The 20,131-nt window shown below is 38.1% G+C and overlaps 1 protein-coding gene across 3 annotated transcripts in view; it reads left to right on the plus strand.

The window, feature by feature from the left end:
- The window catches only part of MAGI2 (membrane associated guanylate kinase, WW and PDZ domain containing 2), a 691,018-nt gene that overhangs the window by 616,711 nt on the left and 54,176 nt on the right, over positions 1-20,131 (plus strand). For 2 of the 3 annotated variants that reach the window (XM_057364467.1, XM_057364468.1), the window contains 3 exons: positions 7,269-7,360; positions 13,259-13,451; positions 16,523-16,771. In XM_057364467.1, coding sequence (XP_057220450.1) covers positions 7,269-7,360; positions 13,259-13,451; positions 16,523-16,771 — 534 coding nt within the window. Of the gene's footprint in view, positions 1-7,268; positions 7,361-13,258; positions 13,452-14,441; positions 14,529-16,522; positions 16,772-20,131 lie in introns of all 3 variants that reach the window. The other variant, XM_057364469.1, reaches the window with a different exon arrangement.

The raw sequence follows: 20,131 nt of genomic DNA on the forward strand, positions 1-20,131 counted from the left end.
AACTACCTCATTGACAAACACTTGCTTGACCAGCAAGAATAGTTCCCAAAAAAGACACTGCTAACTTACTTTAAATATATGGCTGCCTGTCCTAACACAGCAAGTTGTTCTCTTGGTCATAGTTTGAGAATGGTCATAGTTTTTCCTAACACAGCAAGTTGTTCTCAAATTGGTCATAGTTTGAGAATGGTGGTGATTCTTTCCCTTTGCTGCTTGAGGCCAGTTCTGGACGATATTAGAATGACTGCAAGCAGAAATGGAAACAGAATGAACCCATCTTAAAGCAGCTCTGAAGAGCAATTCTAGCTGAGTGATCAAGAGAAAAAACTTGTGTACTTTCAAACCTAAAAGCTTATTGAGTCTATCAAGATTAAATTGCTTTCTCTACATTAAAATCATTTTGTCTCTTTTAAGAATTCCATTAAAATCTTGAAAGGCTGTGAGTAAAAATATTCATTTCTTCAAGTTTGCAGTGGAGCAGCATCAGTTTCAAAGATTTGATCTTCAGGAGCTGTGCTGGTGGAATGTTTTACATTTAAATAGCACATCTCACCTGAAGGATCTCTGTAAAAAATCTGAAGTGTGTGAAGGAATTGCCTCCTTTAACCACCAAAGTAAAGATGTGCAGCCACTTGCAAAGTCAAACAGCACAGCCCACGTGACACAACACAGACAGTAAATACAAATACAAGAAGAACATCAAACCCAAATGGATGTTCCCATCCAGTGGACCCGAATTTGGAYAGTTCATGGCTGTTATATAAATATTCTTACCAAAAAAAAGTTTTAAGACTTTCAGTCTTTCATTCAGTGGCTTCCATCTGCATTTTTGGAAGATGTCTTTTGGAAAACATCTTTGCCCTGCAAAACCAGTTCAGTATTATCTCAAGTGAACTCTGAATTACTCAGCTGCTGCCATTGGAGTCCATGCTGCCTTTAGGAAGCAGTCCRCCAGAAGGCAGGTGGCTTTAGTCTGAACTCTTTCCAAGTGGTACACAACTTCCCAGACAGAAAATACTGTCTGATGTCTCTTACCTCATCCTTCTGTCTTAGGAAGAATGTGCTAATTATTACCTCCTTTATACCATTAAATATTCATTGTATGATATTCTGGCTTAGAGTCATATGAAAGGGATGCTGCTTTATTTGCCCTTTTTTGTGTGTGTAGGCCAACAGAAATCACCTCTGGCTTGGAATGTTTTGCAAGCATCMCTCTGGATTCTGCCAAGATAATAAAACATAAACCTGTTCAGAACATCTCAAAATTAGCAAAGGAAGCATGACTGAATTCAGCTATGGACTGATTCCTCTAATGCAAGCAAAGTAGCTTTATATGAAAACAAAACAGTTATTTGCTGCACTTCGTCTAGTGAAATACAAATACTTTGAAACTACCTGCATGAAAATACATTAAAGGGATATGTGCATTTGTCTTCATGTACAATCAGTTGTTGTTATTGGCAACATACATCCCTCTAAMAAAATCTTCCTCTTCTTGATGATAAAAGACATTTTGCAATTGAGTTGTATGTAAGGGTCAAATCATCTATGGTCATATCATCCAAACATATCCATTAAACTTCCCCTTTTATTGCTATACTTGAATAAGGACAAATATTGCCACTATTTTCCACAGTTTTAACCACACTAAAAATTTTATCTTCATCTGAACCTRCATTGTGTTAAAGAAACATTACCACTTTACCATCTTTTTTCACTTTGCACAGAAATGGACAGGGAGGTCTTAATCTAGCAGGAATAGGTATATGTATCACATCAAAAGTCAAGGAGGGGAGGAGAAAAAAAATCAAGAACAAATAGAAATTGCATTTTAGTAATTCAAAACACAGGAGAGAAATTGATGCTGCATCTTTAAATAACTTGAGAAATGTATTTCACCTTTAATTCCCCATTTTCCTATTCAGAACAAGTGCTGCCCAGGACTGGTTTTCGAGCGGATTCCTCTGGCAAGTATTCTTCAGCCTTTGTTTTCTGTAAACTAGTGGTCTTCATTTTATGTTTTAGCTATTCTTTTTTTTAATCATTCCTCGTGATGATGGACAGTCATGAATGCCCAGTCACCATTTTATWTTGTATGATCTTTGTGGGATTGTAGAATGCATATTCCAAATATTTTTATAAAGGATTTGTATTTTGAGCAAGGAGAAGTGTTTCTTTTTCCTCAGCCAGTTTTTGTTCATGTTTTACTGTGTTTTATGTGTACTTTCATGTTAGTGTTCATTCTTTAACATAAAAGTGTATCTTACAGTTCCTGCTCAAATATAAGCTGATGCAATAATTTTTGTAAATCTGAATTTAATTCTATCTTAATTCTATCACCAATTCCTTGCTCTCATATGTRTATCTTGTGCTGTAAAAATATGAAAGCAAAAAGTTTCAAAACCAGAAGATTTTTGGGGTGTTTGAGTCAACATTGACCTTCTAAAATGGCAATGGACTTTTAAAAAACAGCATTATTTTATTTCTCAATATGATCATGTTAAGAGAACAGTTAAAACAGGCATTCCGTACAAAAAAAAGGCTATTTTGACAATCCTATTAAAGTTTTTTAGTCATACACAAGTTGGACAGAGATTCTAAATTAAATATAACGTTAGAATGGTTTTGCATAACCCAGTAGGGTTTATATATTGAATAACTCTGTTAGCACTCCAGTTCTTTTTTCTTTTCTTTGATGATTTTCATACTGAAGTTTTTATCTGCCAGATTTCCTCTCTATAAATATCAAGAGGGAATATGTATGCTTTTTTAAAAAGCTACTCACATTGCAGACCAGCAGATCCATGACAGTTTTCAATCTTTTCACATCTTTCAAGAGCATCTGAAACTCAGATGAAGTTACTATAGTTTTGTGTCAATCACAATTMACAATTTATAATTATTTGTATGAAACAAAAATCTTCACCATCTTCTGCAAAGGAGTTCCAAATTACTTTTTCTTTTTGGTAGGTAATGAATACTATAGAAAGACTGTAAAATAGTTACACCAGAGCACTTCATCTTCGCTTTGATTACAATATATAAGATATTTAATAAAGAAATTATATCAGCATTTACAGGATCATCCCAAAGACCAGATTTATCACTGTAAAATCACATAGCACTTGTTCAACTTCTCTCATACAGAAAATTAATGGAGCATTTTCAGGTATATATTTTCTCAACATTTAAGAAACAACCACAGGTATGCTTATGAGTGTGTAGTTCACCCAGCTATTCAGATGAATACAGTGCACAAAGGTAGCTGGGAGCTGATAATCACATCTTTACCTGTGGAATCTCACTATTGTTCAGTAACAATCTATTCTGGTACCATTACATTTAAAGCAAATTCCCCATCGTTCAGGAACCAGAAAGAATTTCCCAATGTTCTTTACTGTCCTCACTGTGCAGCAATGATCAGATCACAGCTTGTCGAATACCATTCTCAAATTCATGGGGGAGCCAACTGATTTCATAGCTTAGGGAAAGTGAATTGGTATAAGTTTTTCACCTTTCAGGCCAAATGAACTGTTAAGAAAGTTTTCCTTCACACAAAAAGAAGTGAAGTGGTAAAAAAAAAAAAAAAAAAAAAAACAAAAAAAAAAAAAAAAGAGAATGAAGTTACTAGCAGGCAAAGTTAAAGTTATTTTCCTAATATAAATGTGTAGAGATAGAGAGGCAAGGAAGGACAGGGAGCATTGCCATTCTGGCAGAGGATACCCATATTACATGACCAAAAATATTGACTTTGAGATGAAACTCTAAATAAAACTTGTAGGAAACAGGACATTAAGTATATTAAGTTGACTGGAAAGATAAGCAAAGCAGAAAAGACAATGTTAAATCAGTATTGGCTTGTCTGCAAGCCTATTCATTTCTTCTTATTTGGCAGGAACCACAAGGTGCTGATCTAGGTTAGCAAGAGAAAACAAAAAGATACATTTTCCATAATGAAGATGGAAACTGCTAACCAACAAACTGTTAACCAGCAGTTAACAGTTAACAGTCAGCAGACTGTTAACCAAAAGTTATTCCAGTAACCATCAGTATATTGCAAGGCACAGAAGTGTCATTTTCTGTAGTACAGGTAATTTTCTCTGTATGCTCAACTGAAAATATGCTCCAGCAAGWAAACACAAAATTTAGTCTATCTAACAATCCTTTGTGAGGAACAAAAAAAGTACCAGAATCCTGGAGAAGCAAGCACTAGAGGAATATYGGGTGAAATTTAATCATTTACATGGGTAAGAATACTTAATCAATGTTTATTCAGGTATATTGAAACTGCTACCACATAATCATAGGGGCTTTTAGTAAATCTACCAAACATGAGCTCCTGTCRGAAAAGCACGAAGTAGTGAACAACTTACCTGTCTTTCAGAAACAAGAAAAAGAATCCCCACAGCAGCAAGGTTTTAGAACATACTTTTGATCAAAAAATAATTGCTGGTATGGAGATAAACTGAGAACTATGCAAAGGAAGTTTAGCCAAATTTAGTTGGTCAGACTAACCCAGTAAATGATTTTTACACCAAACAAGTGATACATGCTTAATTAATCTATAGTTTACATTTTACAAAATTCCAGTTATAATTGGAACACTTCCATGTTAGCCTGGGAAATACAGTGCTTAGTATGAAATGTAAAGATGAATGACTAGAAAGCAGCTAAGCAAAACCAGAACAGTTTCTGGACTGAAAGAGTACTATTATTGGAGAGTTTTGCAATGTCTTATGTCTTATTTCCATTAATCACTTAAGCACAAAAACCAAGGGTAGCAGTCAGGTCCACTTTCAGAGATGTAACTCCAGGAATCTATGGTGTAGCTGTCTCCAGAGCAATGGTGTCATTGCAGCCTGTGGAGTCAAATCATACCCAACATGAAAGCTGAAACAACCAGCAAATGAGTTGGTGTGCTGGTGAGTCACTGGAGATACAGTGWTATTATATTACTACAAGGGAGGTGACCTAGTGACAAAGGCCACAAACAAGCTCAGTCACCAGTGTCTTCTTTTCCTATATCTTTACTGGTAAGATGCAGAGGTTTGCAATAAAAGGAAGCTKGATTTGATGACTCAGGGGTCCTTTCCAGTCCTGTCTTTTGCTTCCTTAGTGGGACAGAAAAGAACCTTATTTTTTAAAAGCAGTTTTCAGTGGCCTGGTAAGTGGTGGCAGAAAATGGGCTCCATGGAATTCTAACTCTTTAGGAAGGAAGACTCTTCTGAATGAGAACTGTGGCTCAGACAATTAATCCAAAGGCTTCCAAACTGTGTTAGGGCTCATAGAAAAGAATATGCCCCTATAGAGTGTTTTTTAGCCTAAACTTTGTCATGGTCAACCTGGCTTATCTATTGCATTCTAAATGGGTAGAAATACAACCTCTTTTACAAAAAAAAAAAAAAAAAAAAAAAAAAAACACCCAAAAAAAAAAACCCTGTACCCCTTATTTAGGAGTCTGGTGCCAACAATGGTTTGGATCAGCTTTGTCAGCATATCTGTGGCACATTTTCATCTTAGTTTGCCAGAGCAAGTATTCTTCACTACCTGACATTCTTGTACTCCCTTATTGTATTCCCAACTGTGCATATTCATTCCCTTGTGCACAATAAARGCAGTGCTCAGTTTGTGGTACACTGCTGGAGACAATGCCTTTGAGTGTTAGACCTGGGTTACAAATGGTGATCACACTATGTCTGTCTAGAAAGTCATTTCCCTAGTGCTAAGCCCCATCYTTGTAGGCACAGCAAATCAGGTAAAGTATTACTTTCAACTGAAATTCCTTTGCCTCTCACAAGTTTTTAACTATTTGCATTGAGCTAACATACTGTACATATTTAGACTTCATTGCTTTGAGAAGCAAGTTGGTAGGGAAAGGTAATACGTTTACCAATTGAAATATTTGTGATTCGGTCTGTTTCACCAATATAGATTTTTGAAATAATGCACTATGCTGCTGTTTACAGAGGATTTTTATTGCACATAGTATAGAACCAGTGCATGTAGTTCTGTGTTGGTCTTTGCAAGACCTGACTAAAACAAATTAGGCTTTAATCCCAGCTACACCTGGTATTTGYCCAATTCTGCAGTTTATGAGGTGTCCACTGATGGCTCTGAGAGGAAATCTGTGAGAGCTGCTGCAGTACCATGTTTCAGCCATCTGTAATCCCTCCCACACTGAAGGAACAAGGCGCAATTGGAGACCCTTAGGAGCAGTTTGCTGCAATAAACTTTATAATACCTTTTTTCTGTTGGGGTCAGCAACAAGCTGACAGTAACCAAAAACTTTTGTGTCACAATGTGCAGATCAGAGCACAATTCATAGGAAAGACCATTCCTGTTAATCACTGCTTTAGGTGGTGAGCCTRAAGCATCTCCAAGCATTCAGACAAAGTAGTAGTCACAATAGAAAACTTCTTAGTCCTCTAAATGCTCACACTTTATAATATTTGACTTATTATTATTATTATTAACTCAGAACACTGTTCTTTCAAGKGAAGCTAAAGAAGAAACTGCTTCTAAAAGACACTATGTTCCTCAACTGATATATTTCAGAACATAATATATGTCTAAAAACAGGTTAGGCAGGCATATGGAAACACAATCTTAATGATTCATAAAGCTGTTGAGACTATAATTGAGTAGAATTAAGGAGTTCAAGTTGATGATGTTAGTTTTCAATTTAAACTCTTGAGACTGAGAGGTTTATGATAACTTTCATCAAAACTCCTTATTGAGGGTATTACCTGAAAGTGGAATACTTAAAAGCTACATTACATAAAAAGATATATATATATATATCTATATATATGTATGTTTAGAACCTAAATGGCCTGTGATGATTTCCTTATTTTGTGAGTTGGACTGATGTATCTCTGTCTCCCATTTCAGTTTATTCTTTATAGGGTTTAATGAACTGCAAGGAAAAGACAGATTAAATACCAGACTTGGATGAGCAGCAGTCCATTATACAGTCAGTTTTAGGAAGAAGACATCTTTATAACCTCTATTTTGGACAGACTTTTCCAGTACTGTTCTTCTGTGAATGTGTTCTAGTTTGGTTTAGTGTATTCTACTGAATATAATCATTCTCCAAGAGACACCTACATTTTCAATTCTCCTCCTTGTCTGTGGCCTATTTGTTTCTACCAGCTCCAAACAGGATGCCATTAGTCACGTGCAATGAGCACAAGGTGGGAGGGAAGTAGGTGCAAGCTCTCAAGATGAGGCCAAAATGCTTTGCTCAATGGGATTTCCCTTTAAACCAGGTCCCGATTACAAGGAGCTGGATGTTCACCTTCGGAGAATGGAGTCTGGGTTTGGCTTCAGGATCCTGGGAGGAGATGAGCCTGGACAGCCTGTGAGTTATTTCTTCCCAATTTTCCTTTTCCTTCCACACTCTGTAATCTCTGTAAAGGTCAAAAAAACATTACTACAAAATGGAATCCAAATGAAAACCATGTTAAGGCTATAAGTAAAATTAATTTTATTCATGTATAGAAAAAGACACAACTCTCAGGTTGTTTACATCTAAAAGATGTCACAGTAAATTAAGTTAGAATAAGAAGGCATTAAGGTAAAAACAGCATCACTCATCCCATTATTGCAGAGTGTGACCTGACATCTCTTACTCTTGAATTTCCAAAATCAAGTTTAAAGAGAAGATTTTAAAATTCAAATTATGTAAGACTATCTATAACCATGTTCAGAGTAGGCAAACTGTATCCAAAATTTATGCATGCAGTTAAAAGGTACTGTCAACAGTGCAGTTTATTTCCAGAAACAGACGACCCCACCAGACAGCAGTAGTCAATGTTCCAGGTTAGATGGCAACATCATGTGAGGCACCAGGCATAAAAATGATAGCTTTATACCATTAGAAGAGAAATAGCCCTGTAACTAAATAACAGGTAAAAAAATAAGCATAGATGGTGTGCTGGTAAAATAAACCATATACACAATATTTTAAAGAAACACTGTAGAAGCCGAGAAGATAAGGGTCAAATGTGCATGTGACATGACAAATGTGTAAACATTTTGATAAATTACTGATCGATCTGAATACTATAATTTTGAGAGCGGGCAGAATTAGTACTCCTTCAGAAAAAACTTGATGGTGTAACTACAGTTTGACAKCTAGGATTAAGCCCAAGTCAACAATGATAGTGTTTTATTATCACAGCTTTAAGCACAGTCTGAGTTCTGTGTTGCCCCATTTATGAGAAAATGTATACTTAATTAATAGATTTGTGTATTCCCTAGTTGATAATTTATGTATTCTATATTCAAATTAATACAGAATAATACATTTTTCATTCATGTGTTAGGGCTAACCAGCACGTGGCTTTGAGAAATAAAGAAGCTCTAATATTTTTAAATTGTCAGCACGTGTCGAAGGACTGGTAAATCTTAATAGTTTACTGATGTCTCCTATAAAAAGAAAAGAATGCACTGTATTCTAAGATGTTTCAAATGCTGTTTGAAAGGCAGTCTAGAATAAATGTTTTGAATGTTTTTTCAAATGTAAGCTATAGCTGGGCAGAAGGACTCTTAACACTGCTTCATCATCTGTGCTTGCAGTGTGGCTGAAAATCTCCTGATATGTAACTTCCTTCTGTGGAGCATGTCCCAGTGCACATAAAATGAGGCCACTGAGCCATCATCTGCACATTCTTCAGCTAAGCGTTTTTTCTGTCCTTTCTGGATGGCCCAGAAGTTCTTAAAGCACACCTATTGTGTGAAGCCAGAAAGGAAATCCGTTAGGTGGTAGTGGAAATGTTATGTTTTATCTTTTTGTACTGTTAGGAAGYGGTACTAAAAGGGCACTGCCTTTAAGATCGGGTTGGATGGAGCTTTGAGCAACACTGTGGAAGGCGTCCCTGCCCATGRCAGGGAGATTGGATTGAGAGGATTTTTTACTGTCCCTTCCAACCCATTCTATGGTTCTATGAAGATTTGGAAGTCTCCTTCTCCCTTCTTTGGACAATAACATCTAATGGCATTTCCTGTCTCCCAGAAAAGTGTTCCTGGCTACGAGGCTGCTCAGTATTTTATGAGTCTCTCTTGATGTCTTTTAGTGCTTTTTTCATTACAAATGGATAATTAAGCCGTCACAAGCTAAACATTTGACTACCTCTCCTTGTTGGAAGTTTATGACACTCTCATAGGGAAAAGTGCAGCTCAAATACCTTATCTAAAAGATATTATGTATATAAAATTGAATTATTTCAACCTAAAGGACTACGAGAAAACTCATGTAGAATAACTGATATTCTGATAGTTCATATTCATAATACGTGCTGGAGTTGTGAGACTTGAGTCTGCTCAGCAAGCCAGTAAAAGGGAAATTTTGAAGCAAGTCTTGTGCCCTGCAACTACATGCATTATGCACTCAAGTGTTACAGAGGATCAGCTCTTTCTAGTGTCTCTTCAGCAAAGGACTGACCTGACTTTGCTGTCTGAAGTCAAAGAGCCATAGCTGGATATCAAGTGCAGACATAAGCACATTGCTATTTTTGGACAACAGGACCAAAAACGCTGCCCTCTGTGAGCCACCCTCCAAGACGTTTCACTGTCTTGCTGAACAGTTGCTCCCAGCCTGCCCTCAGCCTCAAGGTTGCTATCTCTATGTCATGGTTTGCACACACATTAGCATTTTTCCCTGAGACTTATCAATATAATGGGCTTTTTGTCTCCTGGCAAACATTTCTCAAAGTCCCCAGGAGCTAATAAGACCCTGACTTGAGGCTGAGGATTGTGCAAGGCAAAAAGGCACCTCCTTAGAATTAAGTGTTGCAGTGCTGAAGTTTTCAATTCTTACTCCCTCATTGTTGCCCATCTAGTTGTTTTCACTGCTCAGATTCATCACCAATAAACACAACAGATGTACTCTTTTTAGTGTCCCTCTGTTTTGTATTCAAAGTGCAAGGCTTCTTAACTCTATTCTCTCTCCTYTACTGCTTCCCTGCTCCCCCATGGACAGCCCACCTGCAGCCTCCAATTCCTTTCACCTCCAGAAAAGGAGAAGCAGTTTTTGCCTSTTCTCCAAACCCCTGCCTTCTCTATGAAACAAGAACTGAGATGCTTTGAAATTTTTGTTTCAGCTTTCCTGCTGTGCAGTCAGGTAACACAGAACAAAAGGAAGCTTTTGTCTTTGTGGTTTGATTTCTAAAAAGGCATATGGATTCTTCAGCAGAAGGCAATAACTTCTTCAAAGAAGCAGAATCCAARCAAAGTTATTTTAGAAGGATAATAATGACACTATAGAGATACTGTAGCTTAGTTTCCCTCTAGTTGTATCAGCTCCATGGCATCTTAGAAGGAGAAAATGCTGCTGTACTACTACACTTCTCATATTTCTAAGTGTAAAARTSCYTTTGAAAGGAAATACTTAAATTTATTGAGAAATTGGAAATATCAAGACTGTGGGTTGTGCCAGTTCCAATCACCTCTCAAATCTTATAATAMCACACTACAACATCTGTTTATCACATCTCCCAGTAACCTGAGAATTTAGAGATAATCTGCCTCTGTTACAGTGAATTATAATATCACTGAAAGGTTGCAAAAACACATAAATTGGGACTTTACTGAAAATGCAAATTTCTGTCCCAAAGGGGAGATGTATTTTGGATTCATTTGTGCAGCTCAGACTCAGAATCACAGGAACACATACATAATTTCTCTCAGAGTTTTACCTWTTCAAAAATCCTAGATGGACTSGGATTTTTCTCAAAAATGTCTTYAAGATGTATGCCTGTGTACTTTTTRTCATCAAAGCCAAGATATATTCTAAGTATCTTTCTACAGAGGTAGAAAGAGGTATCCATAGAGCAAAATCTAGGGATAAGACCATGCTTGGGAAGTCCTATTAGCAGTGATTAGACAGAGTTCAGATGATTAGCTTGGATTTAGACATCACCACACTTAAAATTRGGTGAATCCCCTTTATGTGTAACATACTTAAATTTTGCTATATGCCTGTGAAGCTACCRTGTTACATTCAGAGAAACTTAAACACAAATTCAAATAATTAYCTAGGACCACAAAGAAAGTCAGTATCAAAACAGATTAACCTGTATAAATTAATAGACACAGGCTTCAACTTCAGATTATTCTCTGCCACAAACTTCCTAATCCCAAAATTTGTCATGTTTAATCTCAAACAGTAGGAGAAACTTTTCCCTACAACACACTCTTTATTGCTTGCATGTCATCATCTTTTTCCTCACACATTTAAAKTAAAATCATGCCAGTATGAAACGGCATTTCAGAGGTAACATAATCCTGATATATGTTTTCCAATTTGTGTTTTACATGTGGAATAGATAACTTTTACAGCAACTACTCAGCCATGAAATGAGAGCAGATACTGGATAAGAAATAAATTCAGACACAGAAAATGAAAAAGTAGGAAAATTAAGTTACTCTTGCTATTAAATACATCAAATAACAGATATGGTGGCCATCATCTTGACAAACAGACATACCTGAAATGTTTGAAGTATGAGTCTGCTGTTTATGTTAAGACTCCACCACTGAGAGGAGTAGCCTAATCACATTTAATGGTGGACATGTGAAATATCAGCAATAATTGCTTAATTAGTCAGAACCAGAAAGAGTTTTTTCTAGTTTGCTGTGTATACTGATGGCCTACCATGCTGTGATCTGCATTTGCATTTTTCCAAAGGTTAAAGATGCATAAATTGTTTAATATTTTGTCAGACAATTATGAAAAAACTGCAAATGCTCAGTRAAACCAATGGAGGAAGCAGTCCCTACAGTCTCCTAAGCTGCAGAAGGTTATCACCCATCTCYTCCCAAAACAACTAGGAAGAAATTCTTACTCATGAGAGATGCCTAATTCTCAAATATTGTGAGAATATTTTGTGGAGATCTAGCTAAATGTAGCCTCGGAGAGCTTTTCTTCTGTCCAGTAAAGGAGCATAAATACATATTTCATAGYTGAATTTTGCACAAAGTGTTTTCCAGAGCTTTGAGGTGTATTCTTTCACCCTTTGAAGAGCAGAATTGAAAACCTGAAACAGCCTCTCTAGCCACTCTGCCTGGCACTGCTTAACAGGATCCCAGGAACACCAGCAAGCAGGAAAAAGYCCCATCATGTTCTCTCTTTGCTAAATTTTGAAAGGAAAAGTAAGCCAATGGGAGGCCAAAAACTTGGGAAAATTCTCTAGGCTATGCACAGGGTTTCATTTAAACACTCTGCTAAAATACTTGCAACTCTGCAGCTAAGACCACAAAAAACCACAGGCCCACTTGTGTGACTACMACATCTAGCCTTTGCAATTCATCATGAAAAGCAGCTCTTGATAGCTTTTATCTTTTATTATTTAAAGCAGATTGTAACATGGCATGCCATATTCATCAATTTGTGCTCACTCTCACACTGAAAAACAGAACAGAAAATTTGGAACACGCTTTGTGAATGCTTTAATACTCTTTCAAAGAAAGCAGGTTTTGTTTGAATCAATCTCAACTGTTCCACCAGTTATTCCACAGGGAAAATATATATGACTTCTTCTAATAAATTATGTGAAATTATCTACATTCAAAGTGGAGAAAGTCATTAAAAGGTTTTGGACAGATTTTTTACTGGTTTATATGTCCCATGCAAACTACATTAAAATGTCAATTTGGGAAAACAACATCTGCACAGAGCAAGCTGACATTTTTTCYTCTTTTTTTCCATTTTAATCAAGCACTACCTGTGTAATCACTCATTATGAGTAACAACATTTAACACAGTATTTCTTTTCCYCTAGAGAGTCCCAAAGCGAGCAATTCCACTGCTGACTTCAGGTGAATTACTCCAGGTGCTTAAATCACACAGCAGTGAAGAACCTTCAACAAGAAATACAGAGACCTGATAGCTTTAAGTCGAAAAGATCCTTAGATGGAATTAATCTGTTTCAATCTTCTGCATAACTCATCTATAGAAACTCGATATTCCTTAGAGATAGATTATCTTGATTTGACCATATCAGTCCTCCTTAGATTAGGATTCTCCAGTAAATCACTCATATGCAGGTAGGAGAAACCTTCTTAYCAAAGGTGAGGAAGCATCTCCAGTCCTACCCATGAGAGGACGTGCAAAGCTCTCAGACATACACAGATCTCTTCACCTGTACTAAACCATTAGCTTAATTCCAGAAGAAAGGGAAAATCACAGCAATATTCATGTTGCTAAATTGGAGGGTCTGTGTAATAAATGACAGGATTTTGTTTCTTTGCTGCCTAGATTCTCATCGGAGCAGTAATTGCCATGGGCTCAGCAGACCGAGATGGTCGTCTCCATCCTGGTGATGAGCTGGTGTATGTAGATGGGATTCCAGTGGCCGGCAAAACCCACCGATATGTGATTGATCTTATGCATAACGCTGCCCGAAACGGGCAGGTGAATCTTACTGTGAGGAGAAAGGTGCTACCCACGGGTGAGTGAAGTCTGGGAAAGGTGAAAGGAAAAATAGAYCCTTAATGCTGGCAGCACAAACATGTGCTGTTTTTAAAAAACRGAGGAAATCAAAGTGAATGTTTGTGTCATTTTGAGGAAAGAATGATTGTAAATATGTGTCCCTTGTTTCTCTGACAAAAATGCTGCAACTCAGTGTTGTTTCCTTCGGAAGTGGAAACATATTGGCAAACCTGGTGTGGTGATCATAAGTGCTCTGGATTTGTTCCATGCTGTCTTGGTCTGTGCTGTCTCCTCTTGTCCATTTTTGGGACTAAACATTCACCTAAGTTAAAGCCATTTGAGCTGACCATGTCAATAAGAGAAAGGCTCAAAGACTGTTAACTATTCAGGGCAGGAACAGAACTCATTTCACTCCTGTACGTGTTAAAAGCCCATTTCTGGTCTCACTGATGTCTTCTGGAATTTCCCACCCAACTGCAATGCAAGCTGGCTGAAAATCTTCTATAGGGCACAAGTGGCTYCTAGGAACAGGGCCAGATTCTTCTGTCAAGCAGACACATTCAGAAAATGAACCTAAACCRATACAAAGTGTTTGTAGTAAATTAGACATTTAGACTAGCTAAGTCTCAATTGTTGAAAAACATTGGAACTGTGAAGAATGTCTGGCAGCATCTATTAAAGCTTTAATGGGAGAATTTGATGCCCTTCCATTACATCCCTTGCTTATGTGAGGAAGGAAGTTTATTTAAGAAYTTCTAAAACATTGTTGGTGAGTACACTTCACTGAGGTACCAGAAATGAGCAAAACCACATTCCCAGCCYGTCCTGTCTTCTGCCTGCCCATGCCCCAGATCCACTGTCGCTGCCTGCGCCGTTCCCCCTCGCTCCCGTGCCAAAAAGCCGCCCTCCCACTCACCTTCGTCTTCGCAGTCCCCCTCCCACTGCGGCACCGCAGGTCCCYGCCAGCCGTGCTCCCGCAGGACTGACTTTCTTCTGTTACTGACTCCAGAGTCCTCCAGCCAGAAAGGTGCCCCTGCGCCTGGTGCGACGCCCCCTCGCAGCTCCCCCAGCGCGAGGAAAATGGCCAATAACCAAGGTAATGCCGAGTCCTCGCCGCCAGCACCTCTGCCGGGTCAGCCACTCCACACACCGCAGGCAAAATTAGCACAGAGGATGGCAGCCTTCACTGCTGCTTGTTAAATATTGAAGGGGCTGCTAGCCAGTCTGGGCTCCTGGTGCAGACAATGAGGCAAGCTGGTAAAACACCTGAAGTTGTTCTTGGGCCTTGAGAGTGCCACACCAGGGAATGCAGCGTGTATCTTGTTAATGTTTAAGCATTTCAGGAGCTGAACAGGATTTTAATGTGGTGTGTTACAACATAAGCTTTGTAGAAATTTTAAAACAGCTGATGTTGGGCGTGACTGAGAAATGCTATACTGATACATCAGGCCAATTAATTTCATGGGAATTTCTCACTAGCGTGAATGTATACAGCAGAGGGATCTGGGGTTTTCCTTACCTGTCTGTAATGATATACGTATCTTAGCCCTCACRCAGAATTACCATTTTGTACATATAGTTATCCAGATCTAGAACAGAAARACACAGTTCACAAACTCTGGAAAACAATTTTATTGGGAAAATGTGATACTTGGAACAACATGGATTAAAATGCCATTTTTTCACAGGCAGAAGTAAAATGTAATTTTTCTGATGAATATCTATTGCACAGTTGCCAGCTGAATAGCCATTTAAACTTTTCATCCTTTATCTTTCTTTTCCTATATTTAGTGGCATTCAGTTGCACTCTTTTATGGCCAAGTGAGCTCTTGGTCATTCTACAGGGTAAAATAATTTCCTTTCTGTTGCAGCCACAATGACATAAACAATATTCAGCTTTCTGAAACATGACAGCCAGAAAATGAGAACTCTCTTGTCACTGACTATGGCATTTAGTTGCAGATTTGGTTCAATAACTCTTAGAGATTTCCAGTTCTAAAGCAGCAATATAATAATTGTTTGTTTTTCTTCCTCTTTATGCTCTCTAATTACTTTATTTCAAAGTTGCAGAAGGACTGTTAAAGGACACACCTGACTGAAAAAACAACAGCTTGTCCTTGGATGCTGTTTATTTTATTARTATATATACACTGAAAATCTAATTTGCAAACTCTCTACCTAGGATGTATGYGTGTATGTGGGTGCTCCACACATGTTCAGTAAAATGGCTCTGCCACTCTCATAGTTCCCATCAGAAAACATATTACTTACATTTATCTGAAAGTTCTGTATTAAAACTGTCAATAAATGCTGATTTGTGTAAACAACTTAGTTCTGCAAGGKATATAAATCTTTTTTCCCATCTGGACAGGTAACTTTACTGTTTTCAATTGCCAAAATACTCACACTAAAAAATGTACAATYCCACAAGTTTTAACTTGTTTCCTGTTCTTGTTACTGTAAAGCAATATTAAAGTGTGCATGGACTCCATTTTCACTTCTGCCCTTTAGAACCTGCTGAACAAGAGTATCTCCAAAGCCTTTAAATGACCGCTGCTTCTGCCATGACATCCACAGAAAAACTACTTATGATCATTTTTCATTGTACAACAGCTCTGTTCAATGAACATCTTTTGGACATGCTAATAACTTGTAAGAAGAACATTATGCAGCTAATCCTAATTACTCTGTTAGCTCCCTGCTTAAATTCTTGTAATCCAAACACAAATAATTTTTTATTGGATTAGAYGGTCACATTTTCCTCTTGATGACAGATCAACCAGCAGACAAGGGAATAGCCCTTGCTGATGTTTTTGAAATCCAGATAGACATATTTCTTGYTTTCCTTTCCTCTCTTATAGTTAGCTTAGCAGTCAGTGTTCATGCTTGCTTTATCTGATTGCCCTTGAACGTTCTGCATAATTGTGTGGATTCCTGTCTCCTCACATCTATTACAGCTCCTAGTTTAATACTCGGGGTAGTGTGGTCTGTAGACAGTCAGCTGTATTCATGTTGCATTAGCAAATGTACTGTAARTCCCAGAGCCACCGAGCAAGTCAGGCTGTGACACTGCTGTGATTTATGTTGCAGGAGAGCCCTGCCCGGAGAATGGCAGAAGCCCAGGCTCGGTGTCTACGCACCACAGTTCTCCAAGAAGTGACTACACGACTTACGCCAACAGTAATCACGCTGCCTCCAGCAGCAATGCTACACCYCCCGAGGGCTTTGCCTCTCACAGCCTGCAAACCAGCGACGTGGTGATCCATCGCAAGGAGAATGAAGGCTTTGGCTTCGTTATCATCAGCTCCCTGAACAGGCCTGAATCTGGGTCCACAATAAGTAAGTCTATCACTTTTTCAGTTCGTATTTCTCCAAGTTTGCCCTAAATAAAAAAAACCCCAATAATTAATTTAAAGCTATCTGCTAATAATTTATCACTGCAGAGATTAAAACTGMAGATATTCTCAATGTTCAGGGGCACTATTTGGCTGTTGTGTCTTGGACTAAAGGTTAAAACTAAAACTAAAGGTTATTCTGGGTCTCTCAGGGTCTGTGCCTCACACGTTTCTTTGACTATCAAATAGAGGATTCACCCACAAAGTAGATTTTCTCTATTACTATGTCCCAAAGAGACTCTGTAAGTAACCAATAGGGTTAAGTGAATGAATTATTCTCCCACATGCAGCTAAATTAGATGGCTTTTTTTMATAAATCAAGATGAAGTTCAACAAGTTGGAAAAAAGCTTAGATCACAACAAGCCCTATGACAACGACTGTAAGTTATGGGACTGCACAAGCAACTGGAAATTGGAAAAGCTTGTTAGATACAGGTGCAGACAGGCTGATTTAACTGGCTGGAGTATACACAGTATATTTGAAGTTGAGGATGTCCATATCTGTCYGTACTCAGTAGTGCTCAGAGGGCAAGATGTTCTCTTAATAATTATAGCTCACTTTCCATTCAGAAAAATGATTTGTTCTGTGGGTCAATTTTATTGCTTTAATATAAACATCTGGTGCCACTTGAGCTATCGTGTGTACATCTAGGGAGAGGTCAGGCAGAGGTGACATAGGGTCTACAGAAGACTCAAACCCTGGAAGTGGCAGCTAGAGGCACAGGGGCGTCCTTGGGTCTTYCCAAGGACATTTAACCAAATGAGAGCTAAGCTTTCTGGGAGAAGGAAGCAAAAGAAACTTTCTATTGAGAGACAACCACATGCCCCACCAAATATTGCTAACCACAGCTGAAAAACCAAGAGAAGTGAGAATATTTATCATTTTGCAAGTTTCAGCCTAATCAAGTTATTTCCCTGCATGAAAACCTGTTTTGAAGGAACTGTTCTTTTGCCCAAAACTGGTTCCTGACAAAATAAAATCACAGTTTCAACTTTTAGRACCAAACATCACTCTTCTAAATTCATACATGAAATGCAGCAAACAGAGTACCAGGAAAACATTATCTCACGATAGCAAACTATCTCAGAAAACTTTTTTGCAGTAATTCATGATCATGCAGTWATTAAAAGAGTTGTTTTTAATGTTACCTCAGCTGAATTTTAAAACTCTGATTGCCAGAATTAATATTGTAACAAAACCATAGCTAATTAGCCCCTTGGGACTCTGAGTTTTCACATTACTGAATATAATAGCCAACTGGAAGTTCTTTGCAGAACAGAAAAAAAAATAATCCATTGAGATACATACATGTTAATCAGTTAGGTTAGTCATGATTTTTTTAAGAAAATAGTTTTGTTTAGAGTTTGTGCTTCGGGCAGATGGAGAGGGAAAGAGGAGAGGAAGAGAAAGAGACAGTGCTCAAGCATCCAAAAATTCTGTGAATGGAATATTCTCTTGAAGATTACAGACACAGTTTCAAGATCCTCCTTTGCCTCCTACCCTCCAACATGTTCTTTCACTACTTTTCTTTCTTCACAAGCAACCACACAAGTAGTCATTTTTTGATGCTCAGTTGAACATCTCCAATAGTAAAGGGAAATGACAGTCTGGTGTGSAAGTGACAAGAGAATTTATTCAAATAATAACTGCATTGAATTCAGTGATCCCAAAAAGCACCAAACCCTAAGTTTACCAGAACAGCAGCTAACAGAAAAATTACATGTCCTGTAGACAGTGACAGAAAAGAGAATACCCTTTCTATATGAATTCTGTTACAAAACAGTAGTAGAAAAAAATATGCTGAAAATTTCCTGATCTGTCATCAGTAATAAAAGCAATCTAAAAATTATTGACTCTGTAGAGTAAGAGAGGTTATTTTCTTCATATTTATTTGGGTGAAGTAACTTGAGCTTTATTAACAAGGCCATAGCCAATAGATTGAGGGAAATTATTATCCCCTTTRACTCAGTGCTCACCGGGATCTATTCAGAATACAGCATCTAAGTTTTGAGCACTGTGGTAGAAAACCCAAGGGAAACTTCAGCAGCAACCATTGAGACGTCCTGAGGAACCTTCTAGCTTGAAATAACACAAAATCCTTTCCTTAGAATGCACAATCAGGTAGAAAGCATACCAATAGTATCGAATGGATATAGGAAGTGCAATGTCCAAAATCTATGATACATCATTATCAAAATGTGGACCTGCACAGCACCATGTTAAGCACCTTGGTAGTTACTCCCTTCTCCTTGCAGTAATATGTTAATTTAGTGAAATGTTGTATTATGTTTCCAGAATCCCTTGTTTCAGAGCMATTGCCTGCTGCCAACTCCTGTATCCCCATGTGGAATGATGCTCTGCAGAWATACACACAGAGTTAAATGCTAATGTTGCAATTGCAAAGCAATTCTGAGAAAATCAAAATGTGCAAAATAGGTYAAAAAAGGGAGTATCATGTAGTGCCAGAGAAGAGCATCACCCAGGAAGCTGTTCCACTGGGAGCATCCTCAGGGCAAAGTGAGGAAGGGTTCCTTTGATTTAAGAATGGTTATTTCAATAACTCTATTCCCTCCACTACCTTCTTGCAAAAGCAGAAGACTTGAGAGTATAAGTATCATCACCAGTTTTACTCGAGAAGGCAATTTATTATGCACTGAAAGTATTTTCCTTGTTCTTGAAATCACACTTACAAACTATGTTTTACAGTCCAACACATTACAACAGCTTTTGCTGAGTACAGGAGCGAGCACATTTTGTCACTAGGTGCCTGTGCTTCAAGCACTGTTAAAATTGAAGTAGTCATTCCAGCAAAGTTGCYACTGGCTACAGAGCTGCAGGTTCATTAGTTTGCTGCTTTGCAGCTGGCCTGAAGCTGAAGAGGTTGCACAAAAGCTCACCCTCTGTTTGCCAGGAGAGTTTGCTCTCTCTGTGAAGCTGTAGGACAATCCCATGAAGTCAGAGTAGCAGTGCTCCACCAAAGTCTCAAATCCCYTTTCCACCCTCTGATGGGGTGTGGGCTGCACTGCTCCCACACAGCTTTTTAGGAGTTCTTCATGCTTCTTCTGACCTGAGWATGAGCCATGAAAGGCACAGGAGCTCCCAGAATTAGAGATGTCACTCTTTTTCCAAGAGGTTTAGGGTCTTGGTCAGTTTTTCCCTCGATTTGCAAGGGGTTTGTTATTACAGTTGATTTATGGCCCTGCCTTTCCCATGCAGAAATCTTTAGATCTGAATGTCATTTTTCTTTACCAGTGCTTGTTTAAACATCCAATTCTTGTGGCACAGCTATTTTCTTGTGTCTAT

Source organism: Malurus melanocephalus, unplaced genomic scaffold, assembly GCF_030028575.1.
Source record: "Malurus melanocephalus ecotype Western Australia unplaced genomic scaffold, MMel_1.1 scaffold_39, whole genome shotgun sequence".
In the NCBI taxonomy this organism is placed as follows: domain Eukaryota; kingdom Metazoa; phylum Chordata; class Aves; order Passeriformes; family Maluridae; genus Malurus; species Malurus melanocephalus.